At 32.3% G+C, this 26,139-nt stretch overlaps 4 protein-coding genes and 1 long non-coding RNA gene across 13 annotated transcripts; 2 read left to right on the top strand and 3 right to left on the bottom strand.

The window, feature by feature from the left end:
* Nucleotides 1-1,010: 1,010 nt before the first annotated feature.
* trbd (ubiquitin thioesterase trabid) lies at nucleotides 1,011-14,719 on the bottom strand. 5 transcript variants are annotated; one of them, XR_012453711.1, is made up of 10 exons: nucleotides 14,087-14,472; nucleotides 13,309-14,001; nucleotides 11,795-12,055; nucleotides 11,495-11,697; nucleotides 10,490-10,760; nucleotides 10,168-10,412; nucleotides 9,873-10,087; nucleotides 8,090-8,238; nucleotides 5,986-6,175; nucleotides 1,011-4,150 (listed from the first exon to the last, which is right to left on the bottom strand). XR_012453711.1 is itself a non-coding variant. In XM_074112930.1 (9 exons), exons 2-9 carry the CDS (start codon nucleotides 13,779-13,781, stop codon nucleotides 4,072-4,074), a joined length of 1,896 nt encoding a protein of 631 aa, XP_073969031.1. In that variant the 5' UTR covers nucleotides 13,782-14,001; nucleotides 14,606-14,719; the 3' UTR covers nucleotides 1,011-4,071. The 5 variants fall into 5 exon arrangements, 4 of the variants coding, with proteins under 4 accessions (XP_073969031.1, XP_073969029.1, XP_073969032.1 ...); XM_074112930.1 differs by lacking the exons at nucleotides 5,986-6,175; nucleotides 14,087-14,472 and adding an exon at nucleotides 14,606-14,719; XM_074112928.1 differs by lacking the exon at nucleotides 5,986-6,175 and having other exon boundaries at nucleotides 14,087-14,471.
* LOC141446478 (AN1-type zinc finger protein 1-like) lies at nucleotides 14,699-15,760 on the bottom strand. Of its 2 annotated transcripts, XM_074112975.1 has the most exons (4): nucleotides 15,593-15,760; nucleotides 15,266-15,469; nucleotides 14,990-15,188; nucleotides 14,699-14,830 (listed from the first exon to the last, which is right to left on the bottom strand). In XM_074112975.1, exons 1-4 carry the CDS (start codon nucleotides 15,758-15,760, stop codon nucleotides 14,724-14,726), a joined length of 678 nt encoding a protein of 225 aa, XP_073969076.1. In that variant the 3' UTR covers nucleotides 14,699-14,723. The 2 variants fall into 2 exon arrangements, with proteins under 2 accessions (XP_073969076.1, XP_073969075.1); XM_074112974.1 differs by having other exon boundaries at nucleotides 14,699-15,188.
* On the top strand, nucleotides 15,383-26,139 carry LOC141446492 (uncharacterized). 2 transcript variants are annotated; one of them, XR_012453749.1, is made up of 3 exons: nucleotides 15,383-15,523; nucleotides 18,999-19,205; nucleotides 25,126-26,139. It is a non-coding gene; the product is annotated as an uncharacterized lncRNA (long non-coding RNA). The 2 variants fall into 2 exon arrangements; XR_012453748.1 differs by lacking the exon at nucleotides 25,126-26,139 and adding an exon at nucleotides 20,191-20,448.
* Nucleotides 16,058-17,085, top strand: LOC141446482 (2-aminoethanethiol dioxygenase). The gene has a single exon (XM_074112990.1). It carries the CDS (start codon nucleotides 16,058-16,060, stop codon nucleotides 16,691-16,693), a length of 636 nt encoding a protein of 211 aa, XP_073969091.1. The 3' UTR covers nucleotides 16,694-17,085.
* LOC141446477 (E3 ubiquitin-protein ligase MARCHF5) lies at nucleotides 19,756-24,740 on the bottom strand. 3 transcript variants are annotated; one of them, XM_074112972.1, is made up of 8 exons: nucleotides 24,634-24,740; nucleotides 23,729-23,854; nucleotides 23,538-23,643; nucleotides 22,988-23,102; nucleotides 21,712-21,842; nucleotides 21,422-21,612; nucleotides 20,223-20,379; nucleotides 19,756-19,962 (listed from the first exon to the last, which is right to left on the bottom strand). In XM_074112972.1, the coding sequence occupies exons 2-8, from the start codon at nucleotides 23,830-23,832 to the stop codon at nucleotides 19,786-19,788; spliced, it is 981 nt and encodes a 326-aa protein (XP_073969073.1). In that variant the 5' UTR covers nucleotides 23,833-23,854; nucleotides 24,634-24,740; the 3' UTR covers nucleotides 19,756-19,785. The 3 variants fall into 3 exon arrangements, with proteins under 3 accessions (XP_073969073.1, XP_073969074.1, XP_073969072.1); XM_074112973.1 differs by lacking the exon at nucleotides 24,634-24,740 and adding an exon at nucleotides 24,484-24,502; XM_074112971.1 differs by lacking the exon at nucleotides 24,634-24,740 and adding an exon at nucleotides 23,927-24,149.

Genomic DNA, 26,139 nt, shown 5'->3' with positions numbered 1-26,139 from the left:
CAATTAGGCATGCATAACATTATTGATTCTTTACTTCATTGAAAGAAAAATATATCTTCATTTTCAAAAAGAGACATCAAGATTGTTTGAAGGTAGCGAGGGAAGATGGCAGAATTTATTTATATGCGCGTTTTTGGTTCAATGGCAGTCAAAGTACTCTATATATTATGCAAAGATTAAGGATTGTCAAGTTGTAATGGCAGGTGTAAAATCAAGATCCGTCTTGAACCTCTTTCAAAACTGCATTCCTACTCCTTCGGATGGTTTATGGAGTTCAATGAATAAATGTTCGAAAGAGAAGGTTGAAAAAAGCGTTAGAGCGCTTCAAGATTTGATTGTAGACTTGAAGTTTCTTTATGCCACTTTACGGCAAGATCTAACATTGCTAATCGATAGCTCATGTGAACAATGCAGCAATGGAAAAATGAAGTCAGATGACTTCAGATCCTCTTAAGACGCGACAAAGGCACGAAAATGTTTGAGAGGTTGGCGTGAAGTATTTGTGTTGTACTCAAAAACCGATACCTATTTCTGCCAATTAGTTTTGAAAAGTTTATTAAAAGATTTTCGCTTGAAATTTTACAGTAGAATAATAGTAATGCGCTTTGCATCACAGCTTCAACTACAACCTACCTAGAAAAAAATAGCCATCTTTTGCATCCGCGTGTAGTTTTTGACAGAAAGTATTGTATTAAATAAATTGAAATTTTTTGTCAACAGAATAAAACAAATTTAAAAAATCACAAGCTAAAAAATATTTCTTATTATTTAATTGAATCTTCACAAATTATTTTTCCTGAAAATCCCTCTAGACAAAATATCTGAAATATTTGTTTCTAAATATATTTGTCACTAAGCTACCATGATTTCTTACTTACTTGATCAAAAGCCTTTCTTTCATAAATTTCAACTAGTCTAGCAAATTCCTCTGTCTCATACAATATTCCTTTAAATACACATCAATATATTTAACTACGAACTTTAATTATATATACACAATTTTTTAACAGATTCATATAGTTGGTTATTATTTTTCTTGCTTTTTTTTTAATTCATCCAAAATGAATTCAACTTCATTGTTACAAAACTCATAACTATAATTAAGCGCATTTGACAATGCCAATAATTAATTTGTTTTTTGTTATTTATTACGATAATAGAAAAAATGGACTGCGCCTTCTACGCTTTTGAACAAAAACTATTAATTATTTATTTTGTAAAAATTATTCCTCAATTAATATAAATTGAGCAATTGTAGGCTAAATTTTTATTATAAGTGCTTTCCTCATTCTTAAATTTTTTGTTTTGTTATAATCGAAGCGATCTATTAGAGTCCATTTCAAAATGAAGGTGTTTGGCAAAAAGTGATTACATACATTTCAAGTATTTTTCATTTTCTTTTTTCTCTCATTTTTCTATTCGGATGATTAAGTTGGTTAAGATGGTTCTCACTAAGAATTTTCCCAGCCATCCATTGCGATGATTTTTTTTTCCAATTCTATTGAAATCTACATATTAAAGTTAAAATTGAAAGATTTACACTCAATTAAAAAGCAATTAAAGGCTGTTTTATTAGCTTCCTTCTCAAAGGTCAAAAGTGGAACCCGAGAAAAAACACCAGTACAAGATGAGCAAAAACGTTTTCTGCGATCTACCAACTGGTAGATGATAGCTCGACTTAAGCTATTTAGCCAACTTTCGAAAATATTTCGAGAAAATCTAAAGGCGCTGGAATCCAGTATTCGCTAATCACTCAGCTAATTCCTTCCCTGGCTCAAACCATTCAGCCTAGTTCTTCCACCACTATTAGCAATCCATTCTATATCAACAACAGAAACCAAACTTCCGGAGTTCGAGGACTTACCCTCAAAAAAACTATGAAGTACATAATTAAAAGCATTGTCTACTCCGGTTGTGTAGTACCTTTACAACTTTCAGCAGTAAGCAGCAAGTATTGTTTTTTTCCTCTTTTTAATTACATATAAGTTGAGTACATCGAATTAGACTAGGAGGTTTCTTGCCAGACTTAATGAAAAAAATGGAGCCGACGTTATTACACTTAAAACGATTATTTTATGATTTGTAATTTCACTAAATGGATTTTGATAATAGAATTTTATGTGGGGTATACCTCTGCCAGCGAAATTCTTTTTTCCTAATTGCTTTCTGAGAAACTCTTTCAGTTAAAGTCGTTTTTATAGAAAAATAATGAACTCTTATTTTTATTTAATTTAATTTTTGTAATGACTATGTTAATAAAGCACTATTTCTTATTAGAGTTTTACAAAAAAAAACTGTCCAATTATTTTAAAAATTTTAGATCTCTGACTTTTGATAAATTACTAATTGAAAAAATATCTAATAAAAAGCATATAAAAGATTAACTATTTCCGTGTGAATTTTAAAAGATACAATTAACAGTTAGTAAAGACAAAAATCAAAAATATATAACCTTTGTGAAATGGACTCTCAAAAAAAAAAAAAAGAAAAAAAATTCACAATAAAATGTCACAACCATTGTTTTTTTAAAGGAATAATAAAAGACCGCTACAACTAAGTTTTGTTTTCTGAACGCTATGCCTCTTATCCTTACTCCTGAAAATAAAGGCTTAGGTAAGTTAGCAAAGTTTTGACTAAACCTAAGAATTTCGGAATAACAAATAGTGAGTTTAATATTATTACTATTATTATGTTTTGTACCTTCCATAATATTATGGAAAGACATTTTTTTTTAACACTCAGATAAATAAATAATAAATGTTTAGATTTAGATATACAATTATTTTTTACTCTGACGGTAAACAAACACTGAGTAGACAAAATGAATTTGCACAGTGAAATAATTAAAATTACGGATTTTATTTTGCTTACAAAAGATACTTTTTTATAGTGGATAAATCCAGTAAACAATATATGTAAATATACACAAAAAATTTATTTTATAAATAATGAATTTAACAATTTTTAAAGTGTTATAGGCGGCAGTAGCTACTCTCTTTAAATTCAAGTTTCTACTTTCACTTCCGTGCCTGTTATAGGATCAGAAGAGTCAATGGTATTGTAGGGTTAGTAAAAGCTCCATGGGTTAAAAGTACCCATAGGCGCAAGCTGACATATGGAACCTCTTTAGGCTTTGGATAGATAAGACGATTTTCTTTCCCATTCGAGCCTGTACAAGAGTAACCTTCCTCTCCGTCAATTTTCTTAAAGGCAACATTGAATTAAAGCTAAAAAGACATAAGACATTTCTGGCTAGTACTAGATTGGGCAGTAAGGTTTAAACATTGTGGAAGGCAAAAAAATATTTTTATCCTTCCGTTTTTTAAAAAAAGGTAATACATTGCCATTTTTTTAATTTTGTTTGCTTATTTTAATAAAACTCCAAACTTGTTTTAATTATTTCACTGTATCTGTTCAGTTTTTGAATTAAACTCAGTCAATATTAAAAAAGGGGGTAAAAGAAGAAAATATTTAGAAATTACAACAAACCTTATTGCACAATTTCAACTTAAAAAAAAATACTTAATTTAATTTTATAACGTAAACGTACTGGAAAGAAGAAAAAAAGTAATGATCTCTCAAAATTGACTAACATACTACGCTATTTACAACAAATTTCTTTACTGTTACCGTATATAAGTTATTTACATTATTTAATATAAACTTCGCGAAGGACTTTATTTTTAGTTTTTTGTTCTGTAATTTTACTTAATTTTGCTTATAGTTTCGCATAATAGTGCATCTTAGTTTTTTTTAATTTAAATAATTATTTTTTAATTTTCAAACTGTTTTCTTGTTTCTTTTTTTATTTTTGCACCTATTTAAATTTTGTTCTCTCTCTCCATTTTATTGTTTTGAAATACACATTTGCATTACTTGCAGGTAAAATTGCATTACTTCTTTTTTTTAGAGCGCTTTTATTTCAGCATCATTACCTTCTTTTTTTAAACACTCTTCCTCTTTTTAGACGATTTATAAGCTATCACAGAAAGTTGTTAATTCTTTTTATTAAATGTTGGATGTTCGTTGCACATGATTACATGTAGAATATAATGGTTTTTTTTTAACTTTTTATTCATCGTCCGTATCACCATCACTGGAGAAATCGTGGGCTGGAATTGTCCTATTGTATGGAGTTCCTGACATTTGTCTGTTGAAATAAAAATATACAAGAGAATACATTAAAAAAAAAAACTATGTATTTATTGATTTAATTACTAGAGAATTAAAGATATGACCACGACTCTTCAGAAATGACCACTTTCTTTTTAATGTGAGGAATGTTCAAAATCCCCTTCAAACAAAGCAAGCAGTAACCGTCAATGATAGCACGTTGCAGAACACTGCAAAATCTGTTGTGAAAAACACACTCACTTTCGTTTATTTCATGCGATGAAAGAAATGTTTTTTTTTAATTCTACGCTTTTAAAAGTGAAATAATATTGACAAATATCTAGGAATGGATTTAAGAGTCCAAATTGTTTATTCACAAGACGAGAAATCAGCTGACAGTGTCTCTTTGTTAATGAACAAGTTTTTCTGGCTGAGGTTTATACAAGAGGTATTTCATTAAATTAAACCTAGCATATTTGGCAATGTCAGTCCCGTTGGCGCTGTAACATTTTTTTGTAAACTGGATATTCTGCCAAATAGCTATATTGGTCTGCTCTTGCTGGTGCTTGGACGGACCACTCACCTCTAGTTGGTGATACAACTCACCCGAGTACTTCTTTTACATACTCTTTCAGATAAAACTAGTACTGTGACGTAACGTCTAAAATTTTGACAAGTATAGTCATTTTGCTGTTAAGTGTGTCAAAAAGTCCTCTTACAGGTTTTAGCAGCACCTTAAAGTGCTGCAAATACGCCATAAGAGTGCTTCGAAATTATGAACCGTTCGTATGAAAAATGCTAAATGTTTAAAGGTTATAAATATAACCTACTTTCCTATTACATTTTTTAATTCAATATATAACCGCAATAATTATTTTATAACAAAATAAATAAAATGGTGTTATAGTACGCAAGGTTTCATTACTTGATAAAATTAGCTAGACTGGTCGACTATTATGGTGTATTGATGCAAAAATATTTCGATATTTAAGTTTAAATTATTCTATATATGTCACGAAAGTGTGAAAAAACATATGAGAAGATTGAAGAAAACAAAAGAAAAGAGCTTCAGGTTCATTCAGGAGCAGATCATTAGAAGCAGCTAATCTAATTAACGCTACTTAAGTACTGCAAACTCGAAACCTCCCATCTAACCTCCCAAAATCCGTGTGTTTGGAGGCCACTAATTTTTTTTTTTTTTTTTTTTTTTTTTTTTTTTTTTTTTTTTTTTTTTTTTTTTTTTTTTTTTTTAACAAGTAGTGTTTAAATGACCGTGAAAAAATTACGATGAGAGTAGGGTGAACTAGGGGGAGCGTCGGAGTTCTGGTTTATTAAACAAAAAAACTAAATGAATTCGTCTCGGGAGCTTTTATCTATTCCAGAAATTTGAAGTGGAAAGAAGAAAAGTAATAAATCTTGGAAATTTTAGAAAAGTCTTTGATGTCACTGTCATTTTAAGTTTTCCACATAAGTGAAACAGATATTCTGTTGATGCTGTAATTGTCGTGTCGCCTGTAAAAAATTACTGTTAAAATTTTATTGTAAGCTATACTAGATCACCTCTAAAATCGACTTAAGAAGTGGTACAAATTTTGTTAATTCAAGAAGCGTGCAAGTGTTAATAGCTAGACGCTTCTACCTACTCTATAAGTGGCGAGGGCGTAGCATCTATAAGTGACTAGCAGACTACACAATAAAAAAGTGGCCAAACTCTGAAGAAAAAAAAAAATAGTGTTAATAACATACACAAGTTTTTGAATTCTGAATGAATAGATGAATAAAAAAAAATAACATGCTACTTCACTGATGCAGCAACCATTAAAAAAAATGAAATGAACAAATTGTTGTTATAATAAAACAAAAATTGATAACCTGCTACAGATTAAAAACGTAAGGCTAACTGATGTGGAGGTTACAGTTCTGTATGCTTCATCAACCCGAGTATGTGGCGATCACTGCCCTAGTAATGGGGAAAATATCCCCTGCAGTTAGCACATTATGTAACGTCTATAAAGGCTGAAGATGCGCCACAGAAACAGAATTCGAGCTCACGGATACGTTACTGGAAATATATTGCGTTATAAATAAGTAAAAGATGAACTTTTTACCATCTAACTCTACTAGGATTGTTATCCAATGAATAAAATAAAAGCAAAGACCTAAATGGTTAAAACATATTTAAACTTATTTATAAAACGAGAAAGGATCCAAAAAAGAAAGGTCAGAAAATCAACGGAAGTTAGAAAAGCAATAATAGCTTAAAATCTCCAGATAAACGGAAATAGAACATATTTATTTACCTGTTATCATCAATCATTAAAACAGAGGAAAACTATGGATTTAAATTCGGCATTAAAGTTACGCGAAAAACAGGCTTAAATGGAATTTGGGTATAAGAAAAATCGAAAATATTCTGTGTTGACCACTGTAGTTACTACAGTAACTCCATTAGAATGACTTTTTATTCTTGTTATAGAATGTCCTAAATGAACTTGCTATACTGCAAAAATTCCTTTGAGAATCTTAACATTATCTTGAAAATTTTACTAACAATTTCAGTTGTTTTTGTTTAAGTGTTGAAGCAGTACAGGTTTTTTAAAATGTTTATTATTTTCTAAATATGTCACTATATACCAATATTGATTCTAGAAAACTGACACATAGCAAATTAGTGTGACGAAATATAGTTTAATGGATAAGAAAAACAATATATAGCCAATATGCCAATTTTAATAAAATACAATAAAAATAAGCAATCATTATGCATCAGAAAATGCTTCAGTTTTCATAAATCAAATAATAAAATATACTTATGTTATGCACATGTAAGGGTATAAATACCTTATGTGTAACTTTACTGGAAAGTACTAATATTATTCTGATTAGAATTAGTACAACTTATTTAAAACAGCCCGTTTTTTATCGATTTACGTGTTATTTGTAGTTACGTCGCTTAGAATGAGCACACTTTTTTCAATCAAATTACTTAATTTATTAAATTAAAAATAATAAATTTACAAGTTATGTTACTTTTCTTGCCAAAAGACCGCTACGTCTTAATATCTAGTTCAAATGAACCCCTTTAGCGATCGCCAGCAAAGAAACAGAAAACTCAAAAAAGTCGTTCTACACTTTCGGAGAAATGATATTCTTCCCATTCTTAATTATGGTAAGAATTTCAAAAATATTATGCTAGTATTACAACCAAACAATATCCTGAATCGGCACTTTGGAAGAAAACTTAACTTTAACCCTCTTTCAGAACTCCGCTTGTAAAGTTAATTTGAAAAATGTTTCAAGTGAAATTATGTGATCCATTTAATGTGTTTTAACGATAAGAAAAGTGGGATCTTTCCGAGAAAATAACTGAAAACATTCAGTTTTTTTCCGCTGATAGTGTCACAACGTGGCACTCATTCCGGTCGTCCAATTTTTTTCAAATTTGGACCTTGTGGTTTAGAGGTAAATCGCCTCCCCTTTTCCTTTAAATTAATGTTAAATAAGTATTCTTCGGAAAGATTTTAAATAAAATATTCCTATCTACACGTAGAAAGCATTAGCATAACAATGTTAATGAAAAGCGTTGAAGTTATTTTTGAAAAAGATTGGGTAAAACTGACAACCAGTTCCAGTAAAGGCACACTTCTGGTTGACCTATAGACCCCTACAAACTCATTCTCACTCACACACTCCTTGCACAAAAAATTCAATTCCGTGAACCTCAAAAAAATTTATTTCTGTTAAAATTAATTTCCAATATTTGACACGATTACAACACTACCTTTTATTTATGTATTAAATTAAAATTACAAATTTACGAGTTAAGAGAAAGTAAGAGAAAGTAAAACTGGAGCCATAACGACAATTAGTTTCTTGGACATTTCGTCAATCAAGTACTATTCTGTAACATCTCCAAGGCCTTCATGATCTGAAACTTCCATTTGACTTCTAGTGATTTTAACAATTGTATACTTACGCTAAACTTCGGTAATGATTCAGCCATTCTTCTAACATTTGTGCTACAAGTAACGGATGCCCTTGAGCTCTCTGTTTGGCCACCAGTAATCCTCCATCTGTCGTACTTACGTCCAACCACTGACGCAGTAAATGTTCCTCACTTCCAACCTAAAATCGGATTAGAGCAAATGTACAGTGGATTAAAGTTGAATAATTGCCAAAATATTTACTTATGAAATCTCCAATAAAAATCGTATCTTTGGGCGATTGGGACTTGATTACTAAGTTAGTTGATTGCTTATTATTTACCCCTTTCCTTCGAAATAGACCATCTTCGTATATTTTGGAGGACTTTACGAACAGAATTTTTTTCAGAGAATTTAACTATATACAAGGATCCAAAATTTTTATCCATCAATCAAATAGTTCACAAACTTTATTCATTTACGAAATTAATGCTTCGATCTTTTCGATCACCTAAAGAATTGTATAGTGCCAGAATCTTAAACTACGTACAATCAACTCGCTCCAGTTGTTTAGTTTGCAAAGAAGACAATAGATTTCCCAAGTGGCCAGTTGCGATTTCTAAACTGCTTGCATATAGCCTTCCCACGCCTTTAACTTTTATTTATAATGCCTTGCCAAGCCAATTTATTCAAGAACTCTAGACATTACGGTGGCGCTGAACGTCAAATTCTGCCAGTTTTATGAACCTAAAACCGGTCACTCATCAAGCGTACTGCAAGAAAAATCTGTGGTATTTACTTAGCCAATGATCCAATTGATAAAATCTTGTGATTTTTCCGGACATAGTTCATTGAAACTTCTCTTACTAGAGAATCTTAACTTTAATTGAAAAATCAACAGTAAAGTCGAACTTCCCTGTCATGGGATTTCTAAGCATGACTTGTAGCAATCGATGTAAAAAAAAAATAGGAAAATCAAGCTAGAGCTTTCTAGAGATTTTTTTTAGTTCTTTCGATATAATTTTCACTCAAATGCGCACAACCACGCTCACACACACAACTAATGTCTTAAAGAAAGTTTTTCTAGCTCCAGTGAATTTTTTTTTTTTTAATGTATCACGATCATGGTACTTCCTCTTGTAAGATTAAATCCTGACGAGAATTGGTAACCTAAGCAAGATTTTATTCGTCAGGTACCAAGCATTCGGATCACAGAGGCAATGAGGCGGATCGCTTCGCCCGGGATGGGCCCTGTGCCGTTTTCATGGGAGCCGAACTCTTTTCTGGCATCGCAAAACGCCTAGTCTTTGCGGCCTTCAGGGAATAGGTACATGTAAGACGCAGCAAGTTGGGGGAAAAACCCTCAATGGTCCTTTCACTGGCCATTGCAGATTGAATGAACACTTGGCATCGCATAGGCCTGGCATAAGGGTGGCCTGAGTAGGTTCTGTCACAAAGAAAATGAAGCATTGCACACGTTTCTGAGAGAGAAGGGCTCAGTTTAGGTCAGCGCTCGGCTCTTCGAGGAAGAAATATCTATGCCTTAATATTTTGTCCAGGAGCCTCTCAGCAGATTTTCTGGTTAAACAGACAAGACTGAAGGGAGCCCTCTAATTTAGTGAATCCCACAATAGATACGTTAGGTTAGGATTCCTTGCTGAAGAGGCAGTCCACTTTTCCCGACAGGGTTACTAGAGAAAGCGAAAATAATAATAGCCTTGGTCAACAATGTACACATATAGAAAACTATTTACTTTATTTATTATTCAAATGAGATAAGTATGAATTTAGTTGTCTCCAACTTAAAAGAATTTTTCCGTAAAAAAAAACACTAACCTCAGCTTTAGTGAGGAAATGAATAGGTAGCAATTTCCGTTCACTGTCCACCAGTGGTAAATAACACACTCTGACCATATTATTTGGAACACCCATATCATGCGTTCTTGAATGTTCCACTGGAACCAAAGCTGAAAAATGACCACGCGTATAACCCAAAGCGACGGGGGTTACTGTACAGAAACTTGGTTCCCATAATAATGGTAAATAAACACCTAAAAAATAAATATAAGAATAAATACTGACGGTGATGTTTTATTAAGATATAATCAAAAGAGTAATAAAAATAAATTACCTTGAAATCCAGCATAACCTATATCTTCACCTCGAAAACTTTTTACAAATTTCACACCGTAAACAATAACTGGTCTTCTCAGGACATGTGCTAAAGCGAATACGTGCAACTGTTGTAAGCTGGCTCCAGGTTGTGAAGCTCTTCCTACAAGTGAGGACCAATCTTCAGCCCACTGTGCTTCGGAAAGGCTAAATTCAAGTTGGCGAGCTTGTCTAGTTTCTGATTCCAACCAACGGGGATAAAGACTGTACACAAAAAATAATATCTGGTTTCAAATTCATAAGCTATCGGAGGAAATATCAAAATCGCAGAAAATACTCACAGATGGCCACCATGTGTGAGTGAATCGGCAAGTGCACCTCTCAACAAGGAATCTCTATCGAATACACCCCAAGTAGCTTGCATCAATGAATCCAGAAGGCAATCACCTTGCGATCTATTCCATAGTGCGTATAATCTAGAACCTAACTGTACTGTAATTTCAACACTCCAATTTATCACAGCAGGTTCACTTTCTAATTGTTGCTGTACATCTTTGTCTAATAATTCTTCAAACAATTGTTCTTGCACTGCTGAAGGTAAATCTTCTATTTCTGTTGGAGGAAAGAAAAATCAATGTTTTCTGACCCAATTTTTTCATCTTAACTACAATAAGTGGGATGAACTGCGGAATCTAATCACAATTTTCCCGTGGTAGCCCACAGGCAACAAGTGCACGGCCACAGAGATAGTATTGACACTTTTACACCGCCAAGACTGGGTGGTCAAAGACGTCGATCCTCCAAATTTCTAACATAGAGAAGTTCATTGACTAAATGCGAGAACTTTCAGTAAAGGTAGTTTTAGAAACACCTAAAATATTTACCTACACAACCTACTTATGGGTAAAACTACAGAGGAGTTGCTCTTGCCTGTAAGAACCAGCGAACTAATCTTCTCCTTTATCTCACCTAATTTGTGAGCGGGATTTAGAAGATTTGACTAAAAAAAAAAGGAGAACGACCACCTTAGCTCAGTAATGAGAAGCCAATGAACAGAATTAAGCTCTGGATCAATCTCCCTGGATAGATTACTGAAACGTGTGAAGGAAAATAGCTTCGCAAGGTGCTTCTATGCGGGCCATAAGCGCCTCGAATATAAAAAGCATATAAAAAGGTGTCCTAGGAAGTGATACTCTGGCAGATTTGTTGAAGTGTCCAATGCATATACTAACGAACTGGGATGCCATCATCCAAGAAAGGTTTGATTTGGAAGTATGATAATTACGAAGTATTGGAGAAGGATATACCGTTAGAGAATAAATTAGTCTAAAATAAAAGCTACAAACCTGCTGGTAGAATAAATGTAGTAAATTCCGTAACAAAAGGAAACGGAAGCGAATGCGAGTGTTTTGCATTAAAAATGGTTGCTGCATGACGTCTAATAGCACTTGCTAATTCCGGCGCTACATACGAAGGAACCCTCTTCAATCCTGGACCACCTCCATCTATACTACTCACCAACATGGCCAGCATATCTTCTCGATGAAACCTTGACCAAACATTTAAGGTACTGATATTAATTTATTCTACAATAATGAATTGTCAAATTTTTTATTTTTAAATTCTTGAATTATATATTTATAAACCTGATGGCAAGATGAACCAATGTATGACCAATATCAAAAGCTGAAGGTCTGTTCAACAGTGACACTTCTGACGCGGTAAGTTGTCTGGTAGGGTCACCACCAGATTCTAGGAACGCTTCCACAGGTACGGGATCTCCTTCGACTACACCTTGACAAGCATGAAGCCATGTCCAATCAGCTTGTCGCCGTCGTCTTTCATATTCATAATTGTTGCCAGCTGTTGAAGCTTCACCGCTTCGCCGACTGTTGCTAACACGGCTACTGGAAATATAAAGACTAAATGATAATTTCATTAAAATAAAACTAGAAAATTCTTAACATTTCAACATATTTTCAAACTCTTTAGCGTACGCCTAAAAGAGAAACAATTCCCCCCAGTCGAATATAATGAGCGTGTTTTTCAAAAAACTTTTTTATGAGTTACGTTTTAAATTTTATATCTAAAATTGGTTTAATTCTTTTAACAATTCAAATCATAAACTGTATAGAACAAAATGAATAACAGCCATTAAATTTGAAAGAAAACATCTATTTACTTTTATTTATTCCCATATAAACCAGGGATCGGAGAAAAGAAACATCCAACTAAATTCCATCGATAAATATTTGTTCCATTATTTCTTTCTTTTTCATCTTCTTAGTCAGTAAACTCATAGCTCTTACATACCGCAGTGGTTCCTCCACTGTTTGCCGCATTCAACGTCAAACTCTCTTCTACCCAACTATTTTTCAGTACGTTACATTTTCTTAAATGTATAGTCTTTTACGAGTGTCCCTCGATCTTCCCTTATCTCACTGACCCTGCACATTGGCTTCGTAGTACTGCTCGAATACTCTCCTTACGTTAAACCATATCAGATAACCCCACCATCAAAGCCAGTCGGAGCATCTTGTTTTAATTTTCTAGATTAGACACATACTCGTTTTGCCATCGACCCAGCCTATTTTTCAGTATCACCAAAATAAGTCAAGTATCTTTACGCTTTAAAACAATTTTTTTCTAACATTCCATACAAATCACATTCTATACAAATCACGGTATTACTGAACTCTCTTGGATGAAGGTTTCTAACACCTTAAAAGGAACAAATAAAATTTCATATTTTTTAAGCTTATTCTTTATCCATCGCCCACTCAGACCGTTACTTTTAAACACTAAATCGTTAAATAATTTTTTTTGAACAAATCAAAATTATTATAATTGAGGCTGATTTATTTTATAGCAAGCTTACTTTTGGGCTTTTCAGTTCAAATAAATCATTTTTCTAAATTATGTATTCCATAATTTAAAAGGTGTTCCTAATATTGTGCTCTTCTACACAAAACAAATGTTAACTCAGGAATAAAAGTTTTTGACAAATCTAGAATAACGTTCTCAATTGCCCCACCAATTGTTTCTAAATGTGGCTACTGATAAGACTCCCAATTTTCGCAACTAATTAAAACTTATGGTTCCTAACTACCTTTTGCTTTGCCTTAACTGTTGACCTATTTAGGCTAAAATTTCATCTTACCTTTTATTGTCTCGGGTGACTGTAACATCCCTTTCAGGAGATGATGTAGGGATTATTGCAAGATTAGATCTGGATGGAGACAATCGACCAACAGGGGACGGGGCTGTAGGTGCTGCTGAGCCACACATGATACACTTTCTTGACTTTGGCCAATTTTCATACGTACAAATAACACAGGACCACTTGCCTCCGGTACACGGCTGATGATGATGTAGATGAGTTGATTGTTTAGAAAATTCCGAGTCGGCAATTCTTAACGGTTTAAGCTGTTCATGAAGATTGTCGGCAGTTATAATTGCGGCCGTACCTCCTCCTACCCCGCCGGAACCCACTGCACCATCGTCATTGTTACGCAGGCGGTAAATGTCTTCACTTGATAAAGGTTTGGCACCGCGACACATTGTACACTTTAGAGCGTTTGGGAAGTTCTCATATGTGCAATACTCACACATCCATTTCGTCTCGCGACTCATCACGGACAAGTCCTCCCCACAATGACCAACTCACTTCCAGCATATATTGCTTTCCTCAAAATTGATGATCCGAGAAAAACTGTAATAACAAAAATAACTCAATTTTTTTATGTCAAGAGAAAGGTGTGTGAATTTCCATTCCTACTTTCTTCTTTCTTTCTCTTTTAAAATGAATGTCCCCAGTTAATTCATACCTAGGTCCAAACTCAGCTGATTACAACTGCAACATAAAAAAACACCTGTGCTTGAAATCGTATAAAAAAAAACTTTTTTGTTTAAAACTGAATAATGTACATTGTAATGACCTTATATCCATTAATAACCACAGCAGTCCAAATAATTAGGCTATTTGCCAAAATTGACTTATTATTACACAAATTCTAACCAAAAAACGAATGACGTAGAAGACGAAAAATGAGCATATTAAAGCCACAAAACAAAATAAAAAGGTTTTAAGAATAAGAAATGAAATGTCATACTACCTTTCGTTATCTACAATCATTAGAAAATAAAATGACGAACCATTTAAAACACTAAAAACATTTCAAAATTTGCACTATTAAGCTAAACATAATCCCGCTAATTGTACTGTGTTTAACTACCAGAAAAAACTAACAAAGTACCCTACTTTACCACAGAATAAGAAACCTAACGTCATGCGGAAGCCATATTTGTGTACAAATTTCAAGTTTTATACAGCAGGTCTTATAATCTAATTTTAAGTAATAATGTAAGTTATTAAAATTGTTCAGAGAAAATAATTATTGGAACTCAACATAATATAACTAATTTATGATTAATTAATTCAATTAAATAATGATTACATTAGACATAAAAACATGATCTATATCCACTGCCGTAACTATGTAGGTCACAAGAGGAGGTCAAATTCAAATCAAAGATGAAAATAAAATAAATAGGTATTGCAAATATTTTATTGATTTAGATAAATACATATTTAGAACATCTGGCTTCATCGAACATTTCCTCGTATCTTTGATTTTCCATGTTTTCTTTATTTACATATTCCAAAATCAATGAATCTCCATCTACAAGGGAACCCATATCAAAAAGACTTTGCATTGTAAGAGACATATTATTTGATATAATTTTTCCATCACTACTAAATAATACTAATTTTGGTGCATCACAATCATCATTTTTGTTAATAACTTTCAAACGTTTGGAAAACGTATCAACGCTTTTACCAAGTGTCCAAGTTTTGCAGACATAAAATCCCCTTGCTATACTTTTATCGTCATTTTGCCGAAGAGGTGGGGCAACCAAAAAAAATACACGATCCTTAACTGGGATTTGATTATCGCCTACTGCTGAACTCTTAATTTTCATTAACTTAATTTTATTTGCAAGTGCTCTATTTTTAGCATTCCTTAATGTGTCCTGCACCTAATGAAAAAACACAAATATTAATTCAGTTATTTTAAAATTATTGTAAATATCATAAGTCCAGTTTTTAAGAAAACCATTTTATCAGTTTCTGCTTTGGCTTGTTTAAACTGCTCCTTAGAAGCTCTTTGTTTTTCCTTTTTACTAGTGCTTGGAGCAGTATCGAGACATCCATGATGGCGATGTTGGAGGCAAAAATGTTTTTTGCATAAGATACACTTCATTTCAACAGCATCAGAACTTTTGCAGCCAGCTAAATTGCATTTGTAAGAAGGGGAAACCTAAAAGACAACCAAATCTAAAAGAACAAGAGAATTTACATCTATCTAAACATGGTAATTTTTAAACATGATAATTTCAACTAACTTGCTTGAATAAGCAGAAAGTAGAATAATATCTCCTACCTTTTTCTCGGTAATAAAATTATCTTTATATTTCGTACATTCATGTGAAGTTGTGTCCGAATGATCTTTACAAAATTCTAATTGACAATGTGCACATTTTACTGGTAAAAATTCTAAAAGTTTACAATATTTGACGTTACATTGTTTGCCAGTCTTTGGAAATTCCATTCTAATTTGATTTTTAATAAAAACATAAATATAACCTAGGTATTTCTTATATTCTTAGATAACCACCCAATTGTTGATACCTTCCAGTTCCATTTAAGATATCTTCCTATCACAGAATCATATGTTATATGTACTACATACTTCGAACTTCGGAGTTTAGAGTTCAGAATTATGAAATGGGCTACGGTTGCTGGTTGTTTTTCTAAGAGCACTAGTGCTTGTCATTTAAAAAATGCGTTAATATTGTTCCAAATCCGCGTTTTATGTTCATATTGAGTGTGAACTGATTTACTTATTATGGAGGCAATCAAGAGGCAAGCACTTGCCACTTTCAGAAACCACAACGGTTTCGAAGAAAACTTATCTATGTTAGTATCGTTGATGAATAAGCTGACCTCAAGCGATGTAAGTTTGGATCACAGGCTTTTAAATAATCCAGTTGGAAATAATTGGGCTCCAGTAACTTATGTTGGTATTATGGATAATGAACATTTTACTATCAGTATGTTTGTGTTAAGGCAGGGAAGCAAATTACCCCTACATGATCATCCCCTCATGCATGGTATCTGCAAAGTGGTTCATGGTAAGGTGCGGATGAGAAATTTTTCATTTACAAGTGATCCTCTTAGCACGCTAGTGGAAGGAACAGTAATGGTGACTAGAGATGGTGATAGGGAAGTAACAGCGACTGATCCGGCAGTAGTTTTGTCGCCAACAAGAGGTAATATCCACGAAATCTCTGCTCTTGATGGTCCTGCAGCGTTCGTTGACGTACTCGCACCTCCTTATAAATCCTTAATCGTTGGATACGGCCCAAGGCCTTGTCACTACTACCTAGAATTGGACTGTGAAGAGGAAAATGCTCAAAAACTAATTAAGATAGCAGATCATCCTGAATATTGGACTGATATAGCACCCTATCAGGGTCCATAGCATAAATCAAAGAATTCATTTAATATTTTAACCAAATTTCAATATTTATTTGAAAAAAGTTGTTAATAACTTTGCGATAACAGTGATCGTCAATCCTATATAATATGAACATTAATTTTATTAAATATTTATCGAAAAAAAGCATTTGATTTACAATGTTGAAGTTCACGCTTGCAATGATTATTTATTATTGTAACCACTTATTTATCATTTAATATTTCTTAAGGTAAACAATTTAAAGAAAATATAGCAATAATACAAATATTGTAAATTTGATTGCTAAGATTAAATTGTATTTTTCAAATAATTTGTGTTCAAATGTCCAAATTGCTTATGACTTCATTTTTCTTTATTGCGACCTGATAAAAAAAGTAAAATTAATTGCTTCTCTACGCGCTTGTTTTCTTCCTCCTTATTCTGACCCATTTCGGATTATTATTCATCATCAGAGGTTGATTTAAAGATATCAAGTGTACCAATAGCAGAAGCTTTCTTACTGGTGTGTAAGCCAAATTCTGCACCAAACTGAAAAATCAACAATAAATTAAAAAGGAAGCTAGTAGCATGACGGGACATAACGATAAAAATATTTTTGTGTACGTGCAACTATGTCTTTCGTCCTGTATGTCTCTGCTTTGAAATAGCGTCGTTAATACTTACCACTTTATCCAGCCTATTTCACTTCATCTCCACACCATCGGGTGGCCTTCCCGATACTCCCCACAATCCAAGTTCATGTTTAAGGAAACTTACCTCTAAGAAAACTTGACGGTAATAATAACACTCGGAACACACTGTACACACACACACACACACAGATAAAACGTACTGTCTGTATCACTTCGACCAAGTTACAACATTGGTTCGCTACACTCAACCGCTGTTACACCAAGTCTAAGGAATATAGTTCATAGATGTTACGTAACTCAAAATTGCCGCCAACAAACAATTAAAATGACATAAATTAATTATTAAACACGGAGACAATTTTTCTTTGAATTCACTATTTTAGCAAACCATAGCAACGTGTTTTTCAATTTAGGTAAATGCTAGTTATAATTTCATAATGTAACTAGGAAACAAGTTACTGTAATTGTTAATTAGTGGTAGATTCAAACAAATTTTTGTGGGCGATTGTGGTAATTATCGAAGCATTCAAATGGACGATAGTAAGGGCCATTTGATATTACCATTTAATATTTTTACAACCTGAAAAAAAGTAACGTCAAACTTCAAGAAAAGAATATTCATAAGTTTAGGTTGATTTATCCTTGCGTAATTGTTTACAGCATTGAAGTACAATATTGGAGACCTAGGCTCCAGGGTACGAAGGATCTCAGATATGAGGCAAGCAGCAGTTTTCTCTTTAGTTGGCAACTTTTCCTGATTGAGGTCTAACACGAATTCAATTCAGATCCACTAAGTTTTTTCTAAATTGACAAATGTCTTATATTATAAATCGAGAAAACATTTATCACTTTACTAATGCGATTCCCTTTTTCTTTATTTGCCTTGCCAGTTACTGTTTGGTGAGCATTATTGGCCATTCTAATAAGTGTTGTAGACTTTAACTTTAGTCATTCTGGCAGTTGCTTAATACAAGTTCTTTTATTACGAATTTCGGGCAATCCATCCAATTCTTGTCATTTAATTTCCGCGTTATCATTATTCTGGACTCCAGGTACTAAAAGTGGTATATACTGGCAACTGGTAAGTTGAATTTTTAAATTTTGAACCAATTTATTTTTTTACACTGGGATACCTCGAGGTATGGCCCACCCTATTACATTCCTGCAGCTCCCGAAAAACATCTACCATAATCTTCAATTGTTCACTCCTAAGAACTGCATGTTATCTACTATGCATGATGTGACTAGTTATGAATTGTAGTTTCACCAGAGTTGGTTTTAATAGCAAGGTTTGCCCACTCCACTCAATAAATTAATGTGGTTAGGACCGCAGTGCTATTTTATTCAACGTAGCACGCGTACTGAAGGGGCAACAAAAGTAGTTGGAGATGGAAGCAAGAATGAAGTCGAATTTGAACATCAACTATTAGTCAACCCCTGATGAAGGATAAAAGTCCGTAATTGGTCAGGAATACAATAAACATGAGTTTTCTAGGAAGGATAAAATCAACGATAATAAATAAAACTATACTGAAAGAGTATTTCTGGAGAATCTAAAAACTTAGAACTTAACTTATGAAATTTTATGTATTTTATGTGTTGTTTAACTTCTTCAGGAAATGTTGAGTTTTTTTGGAAAACTGACTTGCCTAAATATTCGTAGCATTTGTTATCAGGCGTGCGCTGGTTGGGGATGAGGCATGTATGTATGTGATGAGAGTATCGTGAAGAACGCTCTTGAAAAGGCAGAAACAGAAAAATCTAGATGGATTGATGGTTGAAAATAACCTTTCACATCTTGGAGAAAGCAGATTCGAGACAAAAGGCGAAAAAAAAGTGATAGTAAACAGTTGTTGACGAGACCTAAGTTGGCGAGCCGAAAAGTAAGTATGTAAAAAGTAAAATACCAATATTTAACTTTCTTACTTCAATTTTAATTCTTACCAGTTGTAAGCTTATATTTAAGGCAAACAGAATTATTGATATAAATATATTAAGAAAAATATATCACCATAACTTATTTAAAACAAAGAAAAAAGGTATTTCGTTTTTTTAGTTTAGAGCGTAAGTAAATATTAGTATATTTGCCTTCACTATTCAATCAAAAAAGTATTAATATCTACAAAAGTTTTTTCTTTTATTTGAAAATCACAATATCTACCTATACAATTATAAAATCAATGATAAAATTGCAACACTATAAATATAATCTTTTCAAATATTATTTTTTATTTTTCATATATTTTATTTCAAACTTATTCAGTTTTATAAGTTAACAATAAATTCAAAAAATTTACTCCCCACCCAATAAAAAATTAAACAATGGTCTCTGTTTATAATTTCTATTTTCAACAAAAGGAAAAAAACAAAAAACGAACAAGTAGGACAAAAAATTACGAATAAACTGGCACGTATACGAAGTTTATTTATTTATTTTTTTTTTTTAAGAAGGAATAAATTGTTTTAATCGTGGGAAACATTTTGATGGTGTGCATCACCGCCGGTTAGTGTTGATATCCTGAGTATTCTAAGATTTTCCTCATTGTAATCAAGAATTCTGCGCCTACTTAGTCTTTTGTACACTTGTTGTTTATGATACATTTTTATTATACCTTTTACTGCGATAAAAGCAAGGCCACCCTGTAAAATAAGAAGGCAAAATTAAACGACATTAAATACTAAGGCAAGATGAAAAGTGTTCGACCATGTACATAGTTGTCGCTGCAATTAATGCAATTTTTATTATAATGTGGGTTTTAACAGAATAATGTATGGTTTAACTTGATTTGTCAAATACATTTTTCTATATACTTTTTTTTTTATGTTTTGTGTAATTATTAAAATGGGTGAATCTGTGAAAATGGTTAGGAATAAAAAAGTATCGAAAACATGTTACTTACAAGAAGTGTCCGTTGCACACTAGATGGTATTGAAGAGAAAAACATGTTTCCACAAACTGAAGCTATAGTCGGCAGCAGAAGAGCTCCTGTGAATACGCGTGTAGCACCCATTCCTTCGGTAACGGGAACCTCAGTAGCTGTTCCACTTTCATTTACTCTAAGAGGGTAAACAAATTAAATTAAAATAGTCTTTTATCGTCCATAATAAATGCAATTAAAACTCAGATTTTGTTTTTAATTAACAGATAGTTGAATTTAATAATATAAAGTCTGTTATAATAAAATGTATTTTAAAAATTGCATTGTAAAAATGCATTTTCGGTTTGACTTATTTTACTCGAACATAATAGTTATTATTCTGAATGGAAAGTCATGGGAAGCTTAAAACAGCAGTTCACCCGAGAAAACCCTTTGGTAAACCAATTTCCCGCCTTCAAAAAAATATATATATAGTCAATTTAAAGAAAATTTATAATAATAAATAAATAAAAGAAACTGAAAATTGCAGAATTTAATACTAGGATTAGGACCATTATCGGACCTGAAGATAAGCTTTCGGACAAAATCCGCCAACCATAAGTGCCATTTTACTCTGAATAGATTGGTTTTCAAGTTTTTTGTTTTTTCATGATTTTCTTTAAACATGAAACGCAATTACATCAAAATCCTATAATTTTATTACAAACATTTTCCCCAAAAAATCTATTTAACTACCCTTTGAAGGGAAGGAGTTGATAAAGACTTGGATATATGACTTGGCTTGACGGCATATTTTGAACAGTAATTTTTTAAGATAAGATAAGCTCTCCTCTTGTGGGCTCTTTTTGTATTTTTACAAACCTATGTAAAATTAATCAGTATTAAATGTATAAATAAAATTCCAATTAACAAACATTCAAGACCGCTGCTAGTATAGTTGCCTTTTCCTTAATTTTTTAAACCTGGCGAAAAATCTTTTGAACTTGAACACAACCTCTTTCACTACGAACGTCTCTCAAAAAATGTAGCTTTTAATAAGGTTCTATGGAAGTATGACGTTTCGAATTATTTTATGTATAATTTTCTTATAATGAGCACATGTAATACTCAAGATTCAAGAAAATTAAATTATGTAAATCGTGGGAAGGACCATGTGTTACCATTCTTACGAGGCATGTGAGAAAGTAAAAATGAAAAACTAAATTTGAAATAAAACATACACTGGTGCAGGTAAGAAATAATTGAGAATGGGAAGACTTGGTGATGTTTTTCTAAGAAAGACCAAAAGCGAATCTTCCCAATGGATCATCTTGAGCACGATCAGAGCCACGGGGATAGTAGGTAGAGCTGTTAACAGGACAGCAGGCTCTACTCTGTCCATCACATCCATTGCACCTTCTTGACCAGCTATCTATAAAATATACACAAAAAAGGTGCGTTAAAAATAAATAAATAAGGAAAAATTTCATGATTAGCACAACTGTTCAAAAAATTTCAAAAACTAACTTACTTGCATAACGGTAACGGCACCATAAGTTACGGCCGTCCAATACAGCGAGCCAACCATTATTCCAGCAGCGAAGAACGGACACATTTTGTAGACTAAAGCATCCACTTGATCCAGTACGAGGACTATGCGATCTGAAAAGCAATTATTTAAACGTTCAGAATGAAATGAAAACACATTATTCTAGAAAAAAAAAGTCTAAGTTAGTCTCCCCCTAAGTAAAAAGGCTAATCCCGCAAAAAATTGAGTAAGTAGAAACTACATCTATTAATAATGTACCAATTCAAATAAAATATTAAATAAAAGATCCGAGCAATACACATTACAATGAAAGATAATGTAAACGATAGAAGCTAAAGAAAACTCAAGAGCAATCAGAAATGGCAAGCTAGAAGTTGGAAGAGGTGTTACAATGATGCAGGAGTTTCAAAATCAGAGATTGTAGGAGAGTAAAGATTGTTTTCAGGTAAAGAGTTTTAATAAGAAGTGGCATGGATGAAAGAGGATTTATCATAGGATGCAGTTCTATGGGAAGTAATACAAAGGTCAGAAGGACAAGAGCCGGTGTGTCGCGATTGCACATAGAATTTAAATGGGGAGAATGAAGAATATAGAAAGGTCTTTAGGCTTTAATAGCGAGAGATCTCACGGAAATATAGGACCCCAAGAAAATATTTGAGGCGAAATTCAGGGCAGAGCCAATAATGACTGAATGATAGAGTCATCCCTAGGAATTCCGAAAATAAATCATAAAACAAGTTCATCTAACGCTTTACCTATAAGTAAGTCTCATACAAACAGACACCTATCTTCAAAGTGGGAAAATTTAGAGAGGAGACGGAGAGGGGAGCTGATTGAAGGAATTGAGAAAAAGGATGGTCCGTTCGGATATTTAAGCGAAATGTTGTTCCAGTAAAGTAGTTTTAAAGAAAAAAGCAACAAAGCACAGAGTTGACATTTCTGGAAAGAATTAAAGGCAGGAGACTAAATAAGAGAATAACTACATGTATAAGCAAAATTCAAGATTTTCAGTACAATGGCTACTTACAACATATTCACAGATTGGACCCATCAATGTTTCCAAAGCAAACATTACAGCAAAATACAAGCTATAGAGTCTTATGAATACCTGAATAAAATGCAATAAGCAGTGTGATCAGGCAAAAGATCAATTATCCAAAGCAATGTAGTTTGCCAGAATAGTTTATTTAATTACTTCCAAACGGTACTAATTTTGCTGTACATTCAAGCTATAACTAATAACTAATTAAATACTTACTCGCTTGTGGGAAAAAAATTATATACTCCGTCTTGCATTGTGGACAGGCTACTTTCTTATCACGACTCTCCCGTTGCTTCTCATCTACCCATTGTTGTAAACATCCCTGATGAACCTATTTAATATTTCAAAAAATTAGTTAAATGACAAGAAAAGATAAATACAGAAAAAATTGGATTGTCTTGAAAGTTCATGCTTTAAGTTTAAGGTAGTAGGTGAAGTATTTGTTACTGTCTCTCATTTTTAAATGATTAACTTTTATGCTCTTCACTCAAACAAATATCAATTTTCTATTTTAACTTTTTTACTGGAAAATCAAATTTTGTTACCCGTCCCAAAAAGTAAAATTGGTCTTTCAGACATTTTTTTGGGAGAGAAGCGAGTAAATTTAGGAGAGTGAAATCTTAAAACGGTCTAGGTAAGAAACAGTTCCAGAAAATAAAGAGCTTATTAAATGAAGTCTTGTTCCTTTTTTTTTTTTAATCCCAAGACATGTGCAACGAACCTTCCAGACAACCCTATGTTACTTTAAATTTTATTTTGTACATACCCACTTCGTTGTTCCTCGACAATTGCAAGGTTGTGTCCAAGACGCTCCCGCATCATCTTCTTCAGTTGCAAAACATATCCAACATTGCCTCATACCGCTTGCTCCTCTTGTAATAAAGGAATAAATAAGTAAAATTATCAACATACAATTACTTAACAATTTTAAGCTTGCTCAATATTATGAAATCTTACGCTGATTCACTTGGAGCTGAAGACGACGGCGGAGGAGTTGGTACACTAGAAACTACATCTTCACCTGGTAAGTTCCAAGCAGGGCTTGGATTTACATCGGACATATCACTTGATGAGTATTTATATCTAAAATATAATGTATGGAATTTACAATAGTTGACATATGTTGAGTAACGGAAAAAAATCAGATAACCTTACAATAATAAACAGGTTGGTTTTATACAATTCAATGTTATTAATAATTCCAAGCTACGGATATGTATAAATTTAATGTCCTATTTAAAAGTAAATTTAATTTTAATAATAGTTGAAAAAGTTAAAAATATTTCAAAGACACACATCGCAAATGTTTTCACTCAAATCGTTCTCACATTAATACGCAGCACAGCCATTAATTCAACTGATGCAATTGCAATACAGGTCAGCAGTTCTTTAAAATTTTTGGAGAATCACAAATCGCCCGCAAAATTCGTCCAATTTTTGCAAAAAAAAAAGAAAAGAAAACGATATGATAACCAGATTAAAATTAGAATAAGTGACATTCACTATTTATTTTTATTCTTTGTATTGTTGCAGAATTTAAAAAAACTATATCATAAGCTGAGAAAATAGGTAACTCGTACACAATTATTTTAATTCTTTATAATCCTATAGTTCAAGAACTGATGTTTAATCATTATTAATTTTGCTAATTAATAATTCATGAGAATCAAAATACTGTTGAGGTCGAATGTTTTAACAATGTAAGATTGTACCTATAATCCTTTTCCCTGCCTTTAATAGTTGAAACATAATTTGTTTAACAATTATTTCTCTACATCGCTTCAGAATAATAGAAAATTAAACTGCATTAAATTCACATAATAATGTAATTTTTAATAGTTTTAAAAATGTCAGTCAATTACCTGCCCGTATCTCATTCTAAACAAATGAATTCCAATTTTTAAAAGATTTTGATTGAAAACAAATAAGAAAAGAAAACATGTGTAAAAATTTTGATCTTGGAGTCATTTGGGTTTATGTGAAAACCTAACAAAAATTTCCACAGAAGCGCTAATATTAAAAAAAAAAATCTATTTTAGCCAATCTTAAGTGCTTTGACTTTGGGGAGAACTAGTTACTAACTAAGAGTAGTTATAGTTAGTATTAGACCTTAAGCAAGTGAGTCAATCTTAATAAATTAAATTATAAATATGTAGATACAAAAAATAAGAGGTGCAAATAATTGTACAATTTTTTTCTGAGAACTAACAAAAAGCTAACTACATTAAAAAATTGATACACAGTTCTGTAATAGAAAAGGCTCCATTATTAGTGCTTTTATTTATGCGCGAACAATTCCGTTCCAGAAAAGTGTTATGACTATTATTACAATATTTGTTTTCCCTTTTATCCAGTGCTTTCAACAAGAGATGGATAGTTGGAAGCCCTGTAGAACATCATAAAGAAATTATGACTTTAGAGAAGGTTCTTTGCCTCTAGCAGCACTTCCTCGTTATATGCTGGGTAAGCCATCCAGTTTTACTTCAAACATAAACTGAATTAAGAAAATACCTTTTTATCTAGTTTTGGAGGTACTGTTCGTCAGATAGTCTTAACCATTTTTTTTATTACGTTTATAGTATTATAACTGAAAATACAATGTTAAAACCGATTTGATTTTTATTTATTTATTTATTTGGTAATTTACAATCTTTATACATATATACAATGAGTAAATGTGATAAATAAGATGAACTGATGCGGGAAGAGCAGGAGGAGAGAAACTACCCAGCGGTAGCACTTTCTATAGAAGAATAATGATGTTTATGATCTTCAGACCTCAAGGAGGTCGCGGGGCCTCTGCCGATTTAGTCGGCGAGGAGGATTTTAGGGATGTCAGAGGAGACGAGAGATAGTACAAGAGGATTAGAGCAAGTAGAGAGAGCCGTATGGAAAATTTAAAATTTTCAGATACTATAGAAGTAATACTGTATTTTTAAAATAATTTGATCTGATGAATCGTATGTTAATTTTTGGAAATTGAATTATTTGTAATTGCTAAAACTTTTTTAGTTCTGTATATGTATAATGATCAAAATATTCAAATTATCGCTGTGTCTTAGTAAATTAGTATAATTTAAGAAAAAATACTCTACACGGAATTAATATAGTTACGTTTAATAATCAAAGTATTATTTTCCTCCTAATTAATTTTATTACAACTTGGTAATAAGATATACTTATATCAATTTACTTATATTGAATGGAAAATGGTTTAAATTGGTTGAAACTAACTGAAAAAAAAAATTTCTTTTACAGAAAGTGTTAAGTTGGTAAAATATTTCTATTCGTGGGAATTAAATTTAAATAAGGTACATACTATGGTTTTAACATAGTATTTGATATTCTTTTATCCAATGCTTTCAATA

This window comes from Rhodnius prolixus, unplaced genomic scaffold, assembly GCF_049639745.1.
Source record: "Rhodnius prolixus isolate KJV_2025 unplaced genomic scaffold, Rpr scaffold_7, whole genome shotgun sequence".
Lineage (NCBI taxonomy): Eukaryota > Metazoa > Arthropoda > Insecta > Hemiptera > Reduviidae > Rhodnius > Rhodnius prolixus.
Note: the sequence above shows the minus strand (reverse complement) of the source record. Positions and strands in the feature narration are given on the sequence as shown.

What these genes read in the sequence shown, in the direction of transcription:
- LOC141446478 (XM_074112974.1), bottom strand. Translation starts at nt 15,760, where the DNA reads ATGGAATTTCCAAAGACTGGCAAACAATGTAACGTCAAATATTGTAAA. An exon ending in ATTTTATTACCGAGAAAAAG is followed by an intron (nt 15,470 to 15,592) that starts GTAGGAGATATT and finishes GTTGTCTTTTAG; the next exon opens with GTTTCCCCTTCTTACAAATG. An exon ending in AAGCAGAAACTGATAAAATG is followed by an intron (nt 15,189 to 15,265) that starts GTTTTCTTAAAA and finishes TTTTTTCATTAG; the next exon opens with GTGCAGGACACATTAAGGAA.
- LOC141446482 (XM_074112990.1), top strand. Translation starts at nt 16,058, where the DNA reads ATGGAGGCAATCAAGAGGCAAGCACTTGCCACTTTCAGAAACCACAAC.
- trbd (XM_074112930.1), bottom strand. Translation starts at nt 13,781, where the DNA reads ATGAGTCGCGAGACGAAATGGATGTGTGAGTATTGCACATATGAGAAC. An exon ending in TTGGTTCATCTTGCCATCAG is followed by an intron (nt 11,698 to 11,794) that starts GTTTATAAATAT and finishes TGTTTGGTCAAG; the next exon opens with GTTTCATCGAGAAGATATGC. An exon ending in TACATTTATTCTACCAGCAG is followed by an intron (nt 10,761 to 11,494) that starts GTTTGTAGCTTT and finishes TTCCTCCAACAG; the next exon opens with AAATAGAAGATTTACCTTCA.
- LOC141446477 (XM_074112972.1), bottom strand. Translation starts at nt 23,832, where the DNA reads ATGTCCGATGTAAATCCAAGCCCTGCTTGGAACTTACCAGGTGAAGAT. An exon ending in GTCGAGGAACAACGAAGTGG is followed by an intron (nt 23,103 to 23,537) that starts GTATGTACAAAA and finishes AATATTAAATAG; the next exon opens with GTTCATCAGGGATGTTTACA. An exon ending in GTGCCGTTACCGTTATGCAA is followed by an intron (nt 21,613 to 21,711) that starts GTAAGTTAGTTT and finishes TATATTTTATAG; the next exon opens with ATAGCTGGTCAAGAAGGTGC.